The following is a 19,106-nucleotide window of genomic DNA, read 5'->3' as shown; positions in this document are numbered from 1 at the left end:
CTCCGTCAGCACACGCTTGGACTGTGTGTATGCATGCATGTGTGCAAGTGAACGTGTTGAAGTGTATTTACTCACATCCACAGTATGTGTTGGCATGCCTGCATTTGTGCACAAACTGTATGCAGAGCAAGACAGGCTGTATGTGTGTGTCTGTGTTAGCATATTTTTTTTGCACTTGCATTTACACTCTGGGGTGCATTTGTTTGCGCGCACTCGTCCTCGTGTGCACGTCCGTGCTGAAGCAGCAGCCAAGGCAATAGATAAGTGTAATGGGATGAGTGTGCTGAGTCGGCAGGTTTGCAGTAACGGCCTGTTTGAGTGCCTGGTTGAATGGATGCTGCACCTGAGAGACTGTCACACTCCATCATGGCTGTAAGCTGGAGGAAAGAACGCTTCCTCTTCTCTGGTGGGCCGAGAGAGAGAGAGAGAGAGAGAGAGAAAAAGAGACACACACACTGTGTGGTCTGGTCTGAATTGAGATTAGAACAACAAACAACGCAAGAAAATCATGGGAAGGAAAGAAAGACAATCTAAACAGCTTCATCAATCCACCCATTTTTTATTGCTGCACCATTATAATGAATCGAATAGAAAATTCTACATCTTTTGTCTATCCTTTTATGCACGTTTCAATCTATATCAGTATAACATATTTGGTGTCTTTGGAAATAGAATTCAAAATAAAGTTCTGTGGGTTTGAAGTCCATGAGATTGTAAATTACAGGGCCATCAGAAAGTTCTTTGAGGTTGGAGTTGAAGTTGTTGAAGTAGTTCAAGAAGCATCTCACGACACCGTACAGAGGATAAGGCCATGAACACCACCTGTAAACAGCAGGTGCACAGCACAGCACCTCAACTCAACAAACTCGACCAGCTGCAGCGAGAAAGTAGTATTCCTCACCCGGTCCATATCGCAAGCACGCACACACGCGCACACACGCGCCACATCTGCCTGGCAGCCTCAGCTGAGCCTCCTTTACTGTTGTTGGAGCCAGAGGAGTGTGTGTTTGTGTGGGTAGTCAGGCTGTATCCTCCAGTGAGCTTTAGAGGAAGGAGACAGAGGGGGATGAATGATGACCTTTGACCCATTCAGCGCACTCCCCTTGTTAGTTGGCAGGTCCCCAGACTTATGTCCTTCCTGTGTTAGAGAGAGAGGGAGAGCATCTTCTGGGCTCTAACTGAGAGAGAGAGAGAGAGAGGGAGAGAGCGAGAGAGGCAGAAATGTCCCCTTCATCTCTCCAGCAGGTTGAACCGGCAGAAAGGTCATATTGTTTCTGTCCATGACTCACTCTGAGCAGGATGGATGGAGCAGTGGTTCTTTTTATGCAGCAGTGTCGTGCTATTCGTGCTCGAGGTGTAAATGGGGAGCCTCTGTGGATGTCAGTCAATATCTTTCTGTTTGTTTGTATATTTGCCTGTCGGAAGTTTTCAATGACTGGTGGCATCAAAGGCCTCCTAAAATACCAGTGATATAAATGTAATAGTATTCCTGTTTATAACAACTTGGGTGATATTTTTGGTAGTTTGGGCTATAATATTGATAATATTGAACAGGGCAAGAAACACGAGTGGCCAAACAGAAAGGTTGTAAACAAGCCAAATGTTCAGCCAGATTAGTTAAACAAATTTATTTTGATGTGAAAATGAGAGCAGACGTCTTTTGAGAAATGTTGCCACATTCCGAGATCTCAGGAGTTCATGTGATGGGTACAATCTTATTCTTACTGATTGGTATGATGATAACGATGATGCATGATACTACACGATACTACAAAATTAAGACTCAAATTGTAAAAAAAAAAAAAAAATCAAATTTACCCTTGAACACTTTATAAAGACAGTTTTTGTTAATTGTCACTCCTCAATGTTACTTCTGTCTGCTTCAAGCCAACATAGTGATTCGTATGAGCCTCTATCCAGTTTTTTCTGGGAAAATGCAGCAGTTTTTGTTCAAAAAGCTAAATCGTGCACACCTTTAAATGGAAAATATTTTCCACTTTTGAGCCCTTTTAATGCGATGGTATATTATGATTTAAATTCAGTCAAGTCTAAGTTCTCGGACATAATGACGTAGTGACTACTTTCTATCTCTGCTAACCAGATAACCTTGTTAATTCAAGAGGCATATTTCTACCACTGAGTCCTGCCTCATGAGTGCAATTCTTGCCTCTTTTGTGGAGCACTGTATTGTCCAGCAGAACCGGGTTTTATAAAATTGGATGGTTCAAAAGTCAGCGCTGTCGTGACCTGTCAGTCAGTGGTTTAAATTCACATGCCAGAGTTCACAGAAATTCAGCTCTATGCCGAAGCAAAGCATGGAATTTCTTTCCCCTATATCCTGTCTCTTTCATTTCAGGTTTCCTCTCTCTTTATCCATACATGCACATGTCTCAGTCTGTCCTCCTCTCTGTCTCTGGACCTATACAGTAGTTGTTCTGCTCTCTACCATCATTTTCCTCAGACTTTGCATCATGTCTCTCTGCTCTCTTGCCTCCCACTCAACTGCTGAGATGGAATTTGTGTTTCAGTCTCTCTGATTGCCAGATGCACCGGGCCACAGCACAGCAGTCTGCAGAGCCTCCAGACAGCAGCTTGGCCCGTCCTGCATGCTGTGCCTCCAAACTGAAGGCAGCAGTAACCTGAATCTTCTGTTCACTGTCAGAGTTTCTTTGTCAATTCTGTTTCACCTCTCAATTCTGTATTTTTCGGATGACTGTTCATTTTACTTTAGGATGTCATCCATAAATCTGATATCTATACCAACTGACTGCACTGTCAAAAATAATCCTACAGAGGAGCATCAGTTTCAAGTTTGTTTGGTTTTTAAAAAAAACTTTTTCTAAACTCAGTCTGCAGTAGGTGTTGAAGTTGCAACAGCTGTCATTAGTGACCTTGAATTGGAAAAGGGCAGTTCAGAATGGCTTGTTTGAATGATGACATTTCATCACACCTATTGATGGTGCTGTGAGAAGTACCAGCGCTGTGCTACATTAGAACTAAAGTAACATCTCTAACATCAAAATCTACACAAGTCCCAGTCAAACCAGAAAGTGGCACAGCAAAGTTCGTACGCTCATCCTCATGAAATAGGCGAGTGCTAAAGGCTTGGTATATGACTGTAGCTAGGATAGTTTATCTAACTAACTGCTCTTCTTCTCTGAAGATTAATGTCATCAAAGCACATTTAAGCTACTGAAATTTATCCTTTTTTTTTTTATCTAACTCTATATCCAGCAAAGGGGGGGTTAATAAAAGTTGATGGTCCAGCACGGCTAATCTGCGATAGCGGGCCTAGTTTTAGACTCTCCTGCTCTCCATTCTCTTAAAGGTCAGCGCTGTCTTCCGTGCAAAGTGTAATTTGACTGTGATTTTACTTTGTGTCATGAGTGAATCCCCTGATCAAACTGATTCTACTGTATTTTGCTGAGAAAGATTTATTGTTGCTGGTGAGGTTTTTCTTGTTTTCCATATGACTTCATGTTTTAAACAACATAGGACATGACTAGAATGCAGCAATTCAAATCTCCAAAACAGTCTGGAAAGTCTTAGTAGCAGAAACAAATGAGAAAAGCTTTCCCCTTCTATGTCATTTACCATTGATACTCTCTTGACCAGGCCATGCATCAGGCATAGCCCTCCCTTCCTCCACAGCTGTCCCTCCAGGATGCCATTTTAAATTAGAACATGCTCCCAGTGAAGTCGTCTGGTTAAACGCGATGCCCTAATCCATCACACATCAGGAAATCATCTGGGAGTCTGAGAGGGAGGAAGGTGCTGTAGCTGTTAGCAGCTCTATTTTCCTGGCACAAGAAACTCTTTCCACCAGCACTTTCTGGCCCCCACGAGCCTCAATGAGACGAAGGCAGCAGAAATAGACTTAACAGGAGAGAAACGACACTCTTACCTCCTTGGGATTCACAGAGGCCCATTTCCCCGCAACTCATCCAGACAGTATTTATTCTCGTTACTGCTCGAGCCGTGGGTGGCTCCTTTCTCCTGCTTTTTGAACATCCTGCAAAGATATTTTTCTAGACGTTTTTCTTGCAATTTATCTGCCCGTTTCTGGGGTTTCATCTGGACATGAGAGGCCCTCTGGTACCCTGAACTGGAGAGGCTCAGGCTTGAGAAACTGGCCGCGGTGTTGAAAACCGCCTTCCTGTGTCAGACTCTCTGCCAGCAATATCTGCCTTTCCTCTCTCCCCTAGACTTGTCTGCCTGCCCGTGTGTTCGGATATGGCTGGAGCTCACTCTCATGAGCTGGCTTGTTTCAGTAAAAGGATTGTACTAATATGGAACTGGCAGAGAAGCAGGAAATATTTTCCTAACTGAGGTTGATTAATGGAGTGAGATGGAGGGGAGAGTAGATGAGGGGGGAGGCTGGGAGTTGAGTGAGAGGTGGGGAAAGGAACAGGAGCGATGAGAGGGGGGAAAAAAAGAAAACTGTATGTGATAGGTTTAAGCCTACCAGTATAGGGCGTTAGAGAAAGGTAAAGCTCTTTTGAATTGTTATAAGACGGTTTATGTAATTATTTGTGCTAACAACTAATGGTTGTTTACTGGATTAGTTCATCAACAGAAAATTAAATAAAGCAAATCCAACTCAAGGTTCACTTCCTAGCTTTTCCTGGAGTTTTCAACCATGTCATGTGGTCACATGTCATGATGATAGGTTTATTTTTATCTGTATGGGAACCACAGGAATGCGATTCTTTTACCAAGGCACTCTCCATTTATAACAAAAAAAAAAAATCTCAAATGAGAAATATTTAATTCAGTAAAAGATAAAAGTAAATAAACAATGTCCATAGCACTTATAGTAGTTATTGTTTGTTTTGCCTTACAAGTTAAGTTTTGAAAATCAGTTTTGACATTAGAAATGGTAATTTATCAAAACAATACCAACCCAAGGTGTGTGTACTAGCTTTTTCAAGAACTTTCAGCCCTATCACACTGTCTTTATACTGTAGGTCTTCATCATGAAAGTTCAAGAACAAACTTTTATAGCTTATAAAAGCCAATCAAGACAAAAATCCATTTATCTTGGTTTAGCATAAAAACTGGAAACTGGGAAACCTCTAGTAAATATGTTATTTGGTTTGTTTAATCCATCCCAAAAAAACTTAGTGTAAAAATGTTGTGATTTTATGGGAGTTAGACGATAAACTAAGACCAGCTGCTGGCTCTAACTTCATATTTAGCATACAGACATGGGAGTGGTATCAGTCTTGTGACTCTCATGTAACTCTGCAACTCTGCAAGAAAAAGGATGTGTATACAATTTTTTCCTTTAACTATAATGATAACTGACTAATTGTTTAAATGACAAAAAAAAAACCAGGGTCAGCTTCTCAAATGTTAAGATTTTTCTTTGGCAAAATCTGTGGTTTTGTACTCGTGATCAAACAAAGCAAGCAACTTGAAGACTTCACTGTTGGGGAAAACTGTGATGGGCATTTTTCATTAATTTCTGATTTTTTATAAATATACAATGAGACACCTGAGTAGAGTATCCTTGTTGACTGGCATCAGGTAGATTGTTTGCTGAGCTTTGTGTTCAGTGGTTGCCGTGTGAAAAATGTTGCCATAATGACGCTGACTGGCAACTTTCACTGAAATTGATGCAGAGCAGATTCCTCCCCGCTCTTGACCCCTGATGTTTTTACAGTCCGCCTCAGTTCTGGGAGGCTGAGATTAGAGCGAGGAGGCAGACAAGAGAAGGGAAGGGGAGGATAGGGGTTTGCGGTGGCCCTCAAAATTTACAACCCTCCAGTTCCTCTTGCAGACGAAGTCAGTCGTGCTTGCACTTTGCTCAGATACATGACATGTTCTGAAGCTGAAACAGACTGTCTTCAAGTCACAGTAATGAGGGTGATTTTCATTAGCACATTGTTGATGAGCAGGAACTGGTCTCCGGGACTCTGGAGCAGATATATTAACAGCTTACAAAGATTCACAGCACATACGGTACTGACAGAAATTATCCACGGACAACACGATCACACATGGAGTGCACTGGGATGATATAACACACACTATTCACCGCAAAGTACTGTATTTATCCCTCTGCATTTATACACAAACAGTCTGTATGCCGCTCTAATGCTTAATGCTATGATACCTCTCAAAACACTTATTGTACACACTGTTAAACAGTCGTTTATTGTTAGTGTTTTGTTGCCAGTTTGTGTTATTCTTGTGGGTAACTGGTAAGACATATTTACGCTGGTGTTGGATTGAGACATACACCATACAACGCACTTACAACTGGTTTTCATTTTATTCATAGTTAATCCAAACTGATAAGTGTTTTGTGGCAGTCCCTTACATTCAGAGCACCAACAGCAGCCTCAGTAAACAACAAAGCAATGCAGTTTTGAGACAACTGGAAAAACTGTTACTTGTGTCTTTTACTAGCGGTATCCAGATCTTGATCGGAGTCCTTGTAATATTTAGGATCTCCAATACTCTGACAGATCAGACTATATTTACTTAAATGTTGATCAAATGTGTGTCTGACTTTTTCACAAGCATCTTCATTTGAATACTGGATGACCTGGTTCAAAGATTTTAAGAAGATATGAATGAAATTGGGACTCCTTAAATTGACATGATGCAATGCGCTAGAGATTGAATATAATGGTTCTATGATAATACTGTCTTAATACAGTATTCGAGCATGATTCTTCAGTAGTTGTACTTATTCAGAACACGTTTGAGATGATGTTACTCATCCTGCGCCTCCTTTGGCTATAAATACTTTGGTCCCCTGCCCAGGGAAAACCCAACGCCTGCATATTTATTGGAGTGATGGCAACCAATGAGAGCACAACTCTCAGGGGGTGTTTTGGTAGCTAGTAGCTCCTTCAGTTGTCCTTCACAACAATTAATTATGTCCTGCTGAGTTTCTGATAAGCATTTACAAAGACAAACTAGAGTCATATGGCAATTAATTGCCAAGTGCTGCTTTCTATCCCAAGCTAATATGTAGCTAACAGCTACTACCTAGTGCAGGTAATAGTTTGCTATGCCTCACCCATCTTAGTGGCTGAAGTTAAAATTGTTGATAGCAGATTCTTTTCAGATATCGCTAGCTTACTAATCAAGCTAACTTTAGCTCCATGAGTTGGTTGCAAAGTTGGTTTTAAATTTTTCCAGAGGATTCGTTTTAAAACAAGAATCCTGCTAAACAGTCTTAAATATGGACTTGAAAGTGTGATACTATTCTAAAAGACTGAGGCGATGCTGCATGTCCCAATAAAAAATCAGCATCCTCACCGGTCAATGATCCATGCAGAAAAATTTGAAATAAAACAACACCTTATTTAGCTCCTTTGGTGTATGTACTTGTTTGTATTTATTGGTGTTTGTATATTTTCACATTTCACGTTATTATAGAAAAGGCTTTTGGCATGAGGACAAATCAATGTTTGTCAAATGTAACACTTTACCCTGTTGCCGTTGGAGTGCAAACCCCAAATCCAATAACACTAACATTACCCAAAACTCTGAAAGCATCTGGGACCAGCTTCCACAGAGTAGAATATAGCTCCTACTTTTTTGTATAGAGTACATAATTTATAGATTTTGTGGGATCAGACCAACCACAGGTTTTCCTTACCCTATCTGCATGACTGTCCGCTCATGCAGTAACCAGCTGCTTTAACCAGTGGACCGGTAACTCAGTATCGTGCCCTGCCAAGAGCCCCAGAACACCTGAAGGTCCTGGGATTGTTGACCATAACACAGCCAGTGGGTCATGTGACAGTGCAGGTGGCTGCCAGCCTGGACTGTGCCCTGCTGCCAAACTCTACTGTGATCCAGAGAGTTAGAGGAACTGCTGGAGGGCCGGCTAATTCTTGTCAAGAGGAGGCCTGTCGCCCAGCCTGGAGCAGCCAAACTTACCCTCCTTCCAGCACATTTCACAAGCTAACATTCCTTCTGTGAACTTTTAGTCGTTTTTACAACTGTGCTCTTTGCGGGTTGACTTAAAGTTTTTTGACATTTTCAGCTGTCTGGTCCTGTTAAAGCTGCACTAAGCAGGAGTTTTAGGTAAAAATGTACTAATTTTATCGACTTAGAACATATCCCATCCCCCTTTAGATGCTCTGTTATTTGCCCAAGTGAAACTACAGTATTAGGAGGTCTTTTTCTTTTTGCTATCCTTTGGTATAAGGCTGTGTGCTGTTTGCTGATGACATGTTAACAGGACATCGGTGAAGGTCAATGTTTTCAGTTACCTCTTGCTGCCATATGGAATTGCAAATGTGCAAAATCCCCTAACATCCCGTTGAGTTTTCTTTTTGTAATTTTTTAAGTTATTGTGTTTGTGCCTGTGGTGGGAAAGTGAACCAAAAACGGGAAGGGAGAGCAAAGAGGCTGACACTCGTTAAAAATTACATCCTGGATAAAACAGAAAACACAACTGACTGTGAGAACCTCAACCTGCAGAGCCAGCATCCTTATTTTTACAATTTGATTAAATTATACAGTATTCACGTTAGCTGCTGACACCACAACCCTGCTCCAACAGTTTAAAATCTTTGGCAAGCCTCTGAAGGGAGAATCGATTAGGATTAATTGAAATATCTTAGACACAGAATTTTACTTAAATCATGACTAACTGTAGAGGAATACAGTATCTTATAGGTCGAGGGCGTGTGCCTGCCAGTTGCACATAAATCTTCAGCGCTGGTCTTTTTCTGTCAGTTCTGCCCTTGGAGATAAAACACCATATAATCTACTCTTCTACAGCATCCTCAGAGTTTTCTCCATCTTTTTCATTGGTTGAAACTCAAACCACATGCCAGAAAAGCCGCACACATCTGAAACCCAATTCTTCCGCACTTAAGTTTATTGATAGTCATGTAAACCTCATGCCACTCAATTTTAAGAGTGATCTCATTGCGGAAGTTCCACGAGTGCTCCGAAGCAGCTCGCCAGTGACTTTTAAGTGGCTTTTGTTCCTCTGCAGTGGAAGGCAGGCCAGCAAAAGACAGTGCAGGCTTTCATAAACGCCTGGCTCTGCTCCTGTAGGTCCTCCTTCAGCTCTAGGGTGGAAACATGGTGCCTGGTGTTTGGGCCCTGGGTGTAATTAACCCTGGAACTCATAAAGAGGCGTTCACAGTGGGGTGCATGGTGGGCCCAGTCCTCATGCCAGCTCCTGTTGGGCAGCTAAGATCCTGCACCAGATGTTTTCCGTTAGCATGTTTGCATGCCAGAGAATCCAAAGCCTGCTACACCTACTGTATACAGTATACAATGCTCCAGTGTGCTTTGGCTCCATCGAGAAAGTTCAGTACATAAGCTTGTTAGCATCACAGGGAAAGGTTCTCATGAAAGGGTGGGAGTATGTGAATAAACCAACAGGAAACATTTATTAGTCAACAGGTATGGTACAGCTACAAAAGAGCATACAACCAGCTGGTAGTGATTAATGTTTTGCTCACAGACACATTAAGCAGAGATTTTGGCTAGCAGCATGGCTCTCTGGATGGCAATGTTGGTCGGCCGCACCGCCACTTCAATCTAAACTAAAATATCTCAAAAATTACTGGATGCCATTACATTTTTTTTATAGGCATTCATGATTATCAGATGATGAATCCTACTGACTTTGGTGATCCCCTCACTTTACCTCTAGCGCCTTTAGTACTAGCCTAATTAGCAAGTTCTAGGATCTGTGGAAGGTCAACTGGACTTGGTTGAGGAAGTGCTAGGATGCTCACACACTTAACTAAAATGATAAACCTCAGCATGGTAGCATTGTCGATGTGAGCATGGAGGCATTAGCAGCTAAAGCACCGCTGTGCCTAAGGGTTGCGTCACAGAGCTACTAACAGGGCTGTAGACTGTTAAGCTCATGTTACACGGAGAGAAATGGTGCTGGGCAATGTTGGTGTCAATGGTAATGAGTAAAGATTACTACCGTAATCCCCTTCCCCCATCACTCCGCCACCCTCCCCGCCCCGCCGCTATCTGTTCAAAACATAGTCGGACTTGCCACCAGCAAGATTGCCCAGCAACATTGCTCAAAAGTTGCCCCGTGTATCATCAGCTTTAGTCTTGGCAATAGCAATGGCAATTTGGCAGTCTTGTTACAACATGGGACAACTTGAACATCTGTCTTCCAGTTGGAAAAAAATCTCACTTCTTCATACACCAACCTGCTGCCCAAATGTTTACTGACCCAAATCTGCCTTTGAGGTTAACCTTGCAGGGTTAATACATTGGACTGGTGCCATTGTCAACTGATTTATAAAATAGTGTGAATTTAATAACTGTTGTACGAACAAACATGGTGGTGTCACAATCCAGGTTGCTAACCCAGCAAGCACCTGGGTGGCTCTTGTGTATTTAAAGCTGGAATCATGCTCAGTTGGCTGCTGCAGACACATACAGTGTTTGAACTGCAATTGATTATATGCCTATAAGTGCAGTGACTGATTATACTGTTCTCCCTTTCTTCCAACTCTGTAGACATTTACAGCTTGGTGTAACTCTCACCTGAGGAAAGCAGGCACGCAGATAGAGAACATCGAGGAGGACTTCCGGGATGGCCTGAAACTCATGCTGCTGCTGGAAGTCATCTCAGGTAAACAGATTCTTACTTAACAGGATTATCTGAATGAAAACAGTTTGCATGGACAGCACTGTCAGTTTAGGCATCAGGATTAGTCTTAAGGGAACAGTTTGTTTGCTTTCTTGCTAAAAGTTAGAAGAAAATATTGATACCACTCTAATGTTTGAACATGTTTATCTTTATCTTACAATGTGATGTATTTCCAAGTGATACAGAATATCTGTATAGGGTCTAGTTACGAGAGGAATTTAAATGAACTCTTTCAAATTTGATTGGATAACTAAAAAGCAGATGTGATTTAGCAATCTGGAAGTGGAGGACTGGGAGAAATTAATAAATTAGGCCTCAACCACATTCTCTTCCTAATCTGATGTTTCTGCGAGCCCACAGCTCAAGATATAACAGTAAAGTACGGTTTGATATGAGGGGTCGTGTTAGCTAGTCTCAAGTTTTACAGAACAAACAATTATTGGAAAATGTTTTGAAAATGCTCTACTTCATTGTGTCTTAAAATAAGAAGAGACAACAAGCAGCTGGTTAGCTTAGCTTAGCATAGAGACTGTAAACATTGGGGAACTGCTGGCCTGGCTCTATCCAAAGGTAAAGTAAACAGCCTACCAGCACCACTATAGGTTACTAATTAACACCTTTTATATGTTTTTGGCCTAATAAAAAAAAAAAAAAAAGAAAAAAAAGAAGTATTTCAACAACAACTTACTAACTGACCTTTGGACAGACCCAGACTTGCTGTTTCCAGTCTTTATCTTAAACTAAACATCTCCTGGTATCAATCTTCTAATCTAACTCTCTGCAATAAAGTGAAAAGGCTTAAAACAACAAGAAATATCATGTAATCTTTAAAAAACTTGTACTAGTTTTGAGGAAAGCAGCCTTAGAAGTTTGGCCTTTTCACCTTTTCTTTCTATTTTATGTACGGGTCCAGAACAAAGTGTTATTTATTTGAAATATGAGTCTGTAGAGAAACTGCCAGACAAAACCCATCATGCTCTATGTGTCTGTCTTTTTGTGTTTTCTTGTCTAGGCGAACGCTTGGCCAAACCAGAGAGAGGCAAGATGAGAGTCCACAAGATCTCCAACGTTAACAAAGCACTTGACTTCATCGCCAGCAAAGGAGTGAAACTGGTGTCTATTGGAGCAGAGGGTGAGTGATGTCACATCTCTGTCCTATAATGACCTTTCCACCAGAAAATGAAGGTCAGTCACCTTCTCTGTTTGTTTACAGATCAGACTGTCCACTATTGATTTTAATTAGGCCATCACCTAAATCAATAGCTGCTATTCTGTTGTAAATAGTTGCGTATAAAGTAGTCTGTGGCCCTTTCTCTCTCTCGTTACCATGGCAGTGCCGCTGGCTGCTGTGCAGTTTAATGAGATCCTTATTCCAGAGTGTTCCGGTGGAGGTTGTGCTTTGCAGTGCATTTTCTGAGAGTAGATCTTAGGATCAGCAATCCCCTCAGGGGCTGAAGCTGCTCATTGTTTAGCACAAATAACTTGGGGATGTCCGTCCTCCTCCCATCAGAAAGTAAACAACTCTTTAGTGGAGTAAACACTCCCCTCTTTCTCTCACTATCTATTTTTTTCTTTCACAACCACACATCCCCCTCTGGCATTTTCTGGAAGTAACAGAATTTGCTCATGTGTGCTGCAAGCACAGACTACAAACTGTGTAATCTCACACACACATACACACACACACACACACATACAGTGTTGCTCAAAGTGCTGAAAGATGACAGATTTGAAAAACTCAGCAGGAACTTCTCTTTCCAGAAACAATGTCCTGGGTGCTCGGGATCATCCCCAAACCTTACTGACAACAATTCCAGCTGGAACTACTTTTACTGAAGAAATCGTTCCCATGAAAACTGTGGACAAATGTCTATTCCAATACCTTCTGTTTACATTAATTATATTGGGATGGCAACAGAGATCAGATGCAGATATGTTAAAACTTCAGCACATAAAACCATAACTGTCTGCATGACAGTGACAAAATATATTTTGGACTTTTTGGTGAACTGGCCCTTTAAAGAATAACCTTTGTAAATTAGTCTAATCCATGTTAAACACACAGGGGATCTGACTCTCCTGATGGCCCGGGCCTGCCCCACCAAAAAACGTCCTCATAATGTTAACCTTTGACCCATGTTACCCTGCTTATCAAGCCTTCTACTGTTTCCATCAGGAGTTGTTTCTGTGTCTTTCACTGCCAGACACAAAAATGTTAAAAGAAACCCTTGTAAGGAAAATGTTTTAAAAATCAGATCACAATACTAATACACCCTAACAGATTTGTAAGAAAATTGTTGTATTGTTTATTTTGTCTTTGATCAGGTCATTTGTTCATAAAAAAATCATAATTTTGCCAGTTTTAGACTCTATTTTAGTAAGGAAAAGTTCTTGTGCAGTTGCAGTCCAAAAAACAGAAGTAATTTAAACTATCGTTGAAGACAAACCAACAGATATTCATATTTATGTAACTGTTGTCATTTAATCGTTCGTCAGTCAACCATTCGATTGATCAACTAATGTTTTTAGCTGTACTTAATAAATTAAAATAATCTTACTAGCAGATTTCTGCACTTGGTTTTAGAAAACAAGACTTTTTGGCTGAAAGCAGGACAGATATTACTTGATAAGATGAAGATTTTTGTTTTTGCAGTGCACAGAGGCCAGTATAAAAGCTCCTAAACCAGACCGGCATTCCAGACAGATTAGCCGCCTGGAATCCCCTCCTGGTCAAGCAGCCCTGCAGCCCAGCTTCCTGCTAGCTGTGCTGGTGGGATGGGACTAGCTGAAGGCTCATGTTCATGCGGCTCATCAGGGGGTTTGTTGTGGGTGAGGGATGAAGGAGGGGCGTTGGTGCAGTTTCAAATGGAATTAGCAGGATTTGTGTTCCTCCCCCAGGTTGATCAGTCATGTTCATTAGGGCTAATCTCAACATGTATCTGCATGTGTCAGTACGAGCCTGACTTTTTCTGCCTCCTAATTCAATCCGAGCCGTCTTTCACACCGCATTACACGTACAGACATCTGACTGACATCTCGCAGTCCAAGTTTGTCCGACACAGTCCAGCGGCTCTGGAGCTGCCGTGCCTTGTGTCTTATTGGATTAGAGGGAGAAACGAATGATTATTGAAGGTGAGCAAACAGGGTGACCTGTTGAAGGGGATTTTCATTATCGACAGCAGAGAAAGGACTGGACAGTTCATTCACAGCCTCCAACTACAGGCATATAGCTGATTCACAGCTTAACAGGTCCAGGCTCAAATGATTGAATCATCACACGTTTCATTCATGAGAGCTTAGTACTCACGGTTTCAGTTCTCCCTCTAGCACTGTGAGCTAATCTGACACTGTGTGGAAAAGCATGCAATGAACAGTTTTGAAATGTATGATTGCCAATATGTTCTTTCACATTTGCTTTGCAAACATTGTTACAGGCCCATATTTGTGTATGGAAGTATTATTTCTTTCTCTTACACTCTTTGTTAGTGACAGTTTGTAGAAGGGTGTAGAATGTGTAGAAATGTGTAAATCCTGAAATGTAAATGTTATTGTTTTGCCCTTCTTTCAGAGATTGTAGATGGCAATGCAAAGATGACCCTGGGAATGATCTGGACCATAATCCTCCGCTTTGCCATCCAAGACATTTCTGTGGAAGGTAATGTGTGTGTGTGTGTGTGTGTGTGAACATTTCCACACGCTTCTTATTCATTCACTTTATTGAAAAGAACTGCTCACTGTCTTCATTTGCAATTGAAAACGCTCTTCATTAACTCAGTCTCTCAGCATTCAGACTTTTGTCGCACATCTCACAAGATGATAAACAATACCCCACACACACTTGAGCTAATGCATGTAAATTTGAATATGAATGTTTCAGAGATTTTTTTTTTTTTTTTATTCCTATGGAGGTGGAAGTGTTTATATTACGCTCCTGTCTTGGTTAACATATATTATGCACTTACGATGTAATCCAATTTAAATGTCAGGAGTGATCAACCTCGATTTGTTCAGCTTTAGATTCTAGTGCAGTGTGTTTTTTTTCCCAAAGTATTAAACTTTTGCTGTATGGGTATAACACAATACCAGACACCTCTCGGTATCCAACAAGAGAGCACGAATCATCCGAGCAATCACACATGCTTCCCATTCACTTCACCTCCACTTAATCCACCACTAAACAGGGATTAGCCGAGAGTCAGTCAAAGTAAAAGCCTGAGAGTTTCTCCAACTTCACAATGATCCCTTTTCTCCAACTGCAGAGACATCTGCCAAAGAGGGCCTCCTGTTGTGGTGCCAGAGGAAGACTGCACCCTACAAGAATGTCAACATCCAAAACTTTCACATCAGGTGAGACTCTGAGGAGGAAAATTAGTAAGTAACAAAAAAGGTTATTTCAGTTACATGCCGCAATGCAGTTACAGTTGTTTGAATGAGGCTGTGGAACTAAACGCAAAGGGTTCAAAGCTCTGTGTGAAACTGGGAAAATTAGGCCAAAGAATATGAAAGAGCAGGGATGCTATCATCTCACCTGAAGTCAGTTTTCTTTGGTGTAAACCTCTTCAGTTCACAAGAGTTTTGGTTACTTGTCATCCTTCAACTTTAGAGATATTGTTGAAGGGGGACATCAATACAAATCCAGTTGTCCGTTCTCAAGTCTTTTGCAGTCCAGTTTGGATCTGGACCATGGTCCAGACTTTGAGTAGCCCTGTTTAAGTTTTGTAAAATCTGAGAAGCTGCTGTCTATCAGACATTAATATCTGTCTCTTTATACATGAAAAATCTGTATTTTAGGTTGTATGTTTGGTTATATTTGAAGACCTGCATTTTTTGGCATCTTGGAAACCAGAATTAAGCATGCAGAGTTTGGATAAAGTGCTTCAAGACAAAAATTACTAGCACTAAAGTGCTCACACAGCATTATGTAGTAGTAGTACTTGTCAGCTTTGGAGTATGAATCCCTCCATGCTGCAACAATTTCTTATGGACGCTGCTTTAAATTAAAATATGGTTGTCGACTTGCCTGGTTCAGTTAAGATTTTATAAGAAATTAAAGGACACCAGGATTTCATAAATATATAAGAAATAGTTGCTAATTCAGCACAGACGACGGCAGTGGCCTCCGTCAGTGCTGATGCTGAACAGAGCAGACTTGAAAGCAGACTGATTTAACAAAGAACAGACCAGTAGACATGTTCTCATTAAACCAGACCGACTGAGAAGGAGAGAAGGTGGCACTTATCAACCTGTACATTTAAATGGGTATTTATATCAGTAGATTTGTTGCACAAAGACATTTTATCAAATTATATGACGTGCCGAGGATAAGAGGATATAAGGTAACATACTATCCTGGCATCCTTGTTACATACCCATGAGTCTGTTCCTGCCACAAGTGGGTTAGGAAGGCCTCAATCCACATCATAGGGTGTTTCCACGCATGCTGAATTATTGAAAGAAGACCACTATGATCCTTGGATGTGGATGAAAGCTGAGGCGAGAAGAAAGGTGGAGGCGAGGTCATTTCAGGAGAAGGTAAAGGGAGAGGCCTGATGATCCCGGTGCAGGAGAGGGGATCGTCAGAAGCCAGGCCTTTGATGTGGTCTTCTGTTAGAGATGATATCTGTATATCTCAGGAGATGTGAGGCAGGCAAGGAAGAGTACTTATTTTGTTGGTACTGCTGCCACAAGTATAAGAGTAGACTTGTAAAATACACTTTTTAATGGCAAGTAATACATTAAAACCCCATCTTACTAATTTGTTAACTTAGTAAGAGCAGAGAGCACCAGTAAATCCTCTAGAACTCTCCCAGATTGAGATTGCTCATGCTGCATTCAGACAGCCTGCTTTCAGCATCAAGCCCATTCATCAATGAACCACGGAAGGCCAAACAAACAATATGCCTTCTAGCTAATAAACCCATAATCACTGATTTAAAGAAATTAGATTCAACGACTCAACTTTGTGCAAGTTTAAAATTTAGTAGCTTTGCACATTTAAGAACTGTATCTGTTGTATACATTTTATTTTTAACCGGAATTTCTGCAGATGGAAATTAATGTTTAAGCAAATCTTAAAGCTGCCAAAATCAATGTTTCTATATTAAAAATGAATTAAATTATATAATAAATGTGAATACACAGAAAATGATCACCTGATCAATCTGGCAAAATTGTGCTACTGGTAGCAGTTATGTACATTTACATGGTAAAAATGCTATAAATAAATGTATACTAATAAAAAATAAACTTGCATGGCGTAATGAAAGCTCCTCTTGTGTCTGGAGCTGCAGCGCTGCAGCATTCTGTAAAAATTGGACCACATCTGTAAGTCAGTAAGGCTCACAGTGAGACCAAGAAAATTACTGTGGAAAATTTAAGTAAATCAGCACCAAAGTACCATGTCTGTTCAATGTACAGAAGTGACCAAGGAGGAATTTCTTTTTCTCTGAACATGTTCCAGAATCTGGCCCTCAAAAGCTAAATGACTGCAATTAACAATTTTGTCCTGGTCCTTGAAAATAATTTGATGGGTCATTTTGCACCCAAAATCCCACTAGTTCTTCTTCTCTGACATCATATGCGTTAGTTTGAGTTTGTTCCAAAGTTTCAACACAACTTTGTGTTATTTTACATTAGATCTCAATATTAAATCCAAATAAATCTTTTTACTGTATTTTTTTTCTTAAAATAAAAATAAATAAATCTATGGAAAGGGAAAAATTCTCTCCTAAAATAACTTCACTGAATTCAAGAATGTGAGCTCATCATAACAAAACGTCAATACATGTCAATTCTCAAACTTCAGAAGTTGCTGTTCCACTTTAATTAGAGACCACATTAGATAACGTATCTTCATCACATTTAAGCTGATAGTGGTCAGGTTTCTGCTGTGTTACCGTAACAAACCACATGCTGCTGGGAAGATGTGGGTGTGTTACATGAAACTAATTAGGGAGGCAGACAGAGGGGAATGGTCTTGATCAAAGATTAAAACCAAATTCCTTTTCTTTTCCTCAGCTCGTTATTTTTCACCTCACTTTCACCCACAACTATTTCTCTCTCTTTCTGTTTCAGCTGGAAAGATGGTTTGGGTTTCTGTGCACTCATTCATCGACACCGTCCAGAGCTCATTGACTATGGAAAACTGCGCAAGGTGAGTGAGCGTTGTTTAATATTAGTTTGACAAACATAGAAACACCACTAAGACCACAAACCACAAATACTAAGTTAGATTACCATATTTCAAAGGTTTCTATGCAAATCCAACACAAGTACAAAGTGAAAGTAAAGGGGCAGCTATCTGTTAAGATCAAACCAGGTAAAACAGCAGTTGTATGTTCTTGTGTCTTTGTATCAACCAGGTTTGAGTATCCTGCTGAGACACAATGAAGTTCACAGAGATGTAAAATATAATTATAATTTATTTATACGTTAAACAAAGAAAAACAAGAACTCTTCATGTTTGAGAAGCTTAAACTAGAGAATGTTGGGCATTTTTGCCAAAAACATTTTTATAAATCAGTTATTAAAGTAGTTGCAGATTAATTTTCTGTCGATTAACTACTCGATTACTTATTAATTATTTCAGCTATACTTATTGTATTGTTATATAACTCCCAAAAATAATGTATTTGGTTGTAAAGTGCACTCATAAATCATTAATTAAAAAATATATTTAATTAGTAGCCTAAGTTTGTACTGTATAAAAACTGGACTTATTTAACAAAACAAAAGGAAGAGACAACTTTATGTTTTGATTTATTTGTTTTCACGTTGTAGTAACACATATGCTGCTCCTGTCAGTTTTTCAAGTATAATGTATAAAGTGTGCCACTGTAATACGTTCACGCACTAGTTACTATGCTCTGCTGTGTCTGCTGTTGACAGGATGACCCCATGACCAACCTGAACACAGCCTTTGATGTGGCAGAGAAGTACCTGGACATCCCCAAGATGTTGGACGCAGAAGGTATGCAGGCAGGGAGGAAAGCAATAAAATGATGATGAGGAGAACAGATTTTTTTTACTGTGTTCAAGGAACAGATATATACTCTCTCAGAAGTGCTGTTCAGAAGTATGAAAGTGATGAAAAGCTCCTCCAGAACATGGACAGGGTCTGCACCACCCAATTTTTATAACTTTCCTAAACCTACAATCAACCAGCCTCGCCAGTGATTAGCCACCTGTGCAAAGGTTTGAAAATGGGCATGTTCACATTTGTCACATTCCTTTGTAAATTATATCACTTTACATGTTTACTACTGAATCACATCAATTGTCTCTGTGTTGAAAGAAAAGAGACAAGAGGGGAACCAAAGAATTACCTAAAACTGGAAGAAATTCTGAACAACAGCACAAGACAGATGATAGATAGGCACCAATGTCTCTGAGAGTATGTTTTGACTCACACATGCAGCTGTGCACACAGTAAAAAAAGGATGTTTATCTCCCTCTAATGAATTTAAATGTGTAGTTCTCACTGAACAAATATATTTAA

General features: G+C 40.4%; 1 protein-coding gene across 3 annotated transcripts in view; it reads left to right on the top strand.

The window, feature by feature from the left end:
* Nucleotides 1–19,106, top strand: part of actn1 (actinin, alpha 1) — a 72,016-nt gene that overhangs the window by 14,102 nt on the left and 38,808 nt on the right. For all 3 annotated transcript variants that reach the window (XM_046062292.1, XM_046062290.1, XM_046062289.1), the window contains exons 2-7: nucleotides 10,477–10,591; nucleotides 11,622–11,741; nucleotides 14,178–14,264; nucleotides 14,869–14,956; nucleotides 17,684–17,762; nucleotides 18,497–18,578. In XM_046062292.1, coding sequence (XP_045918248.1) covers nucleotides 10,477–10,591; nucleotides 11,622–11,741; nucleotides 14,178–14,264; nucleotides 14,869–14,956; nucleotides 17,684–17,762; nucleotides 18,497–18,578 — 571 coding nt within the window. The remainder of the gene's footprint in view (nucleotides 1–10,476; nucleotides 10,592–11,621; nucleotides 11,742–14,177; nucleotides 14,265–14,868; nucleotides 14,957–17,683; nucleotides 17,763–18,496; nucleotides 18,579–19,106) is intronic.

The sequence above is a fragment of the Micropterus dolomieu genome, linkage group LG11 (assembly GCF_021292245.1).
Source record: "Micropterus dolomieu isolate WLL.071019.BEF.003 ecotype Adirondacks linkage group LG11, ASM2129224v1, whole genome shotgun sequence".
Lineage (NCBI taxonomy): Eukaryota > Metazoa > Chordata > Actinopteri > Centrarchiformes > Centrarchidae > Micropterus > Micropterus dolomieu.
This window is presented reverse-complemented; position numbering and strand designations above follow the sequence as displayed.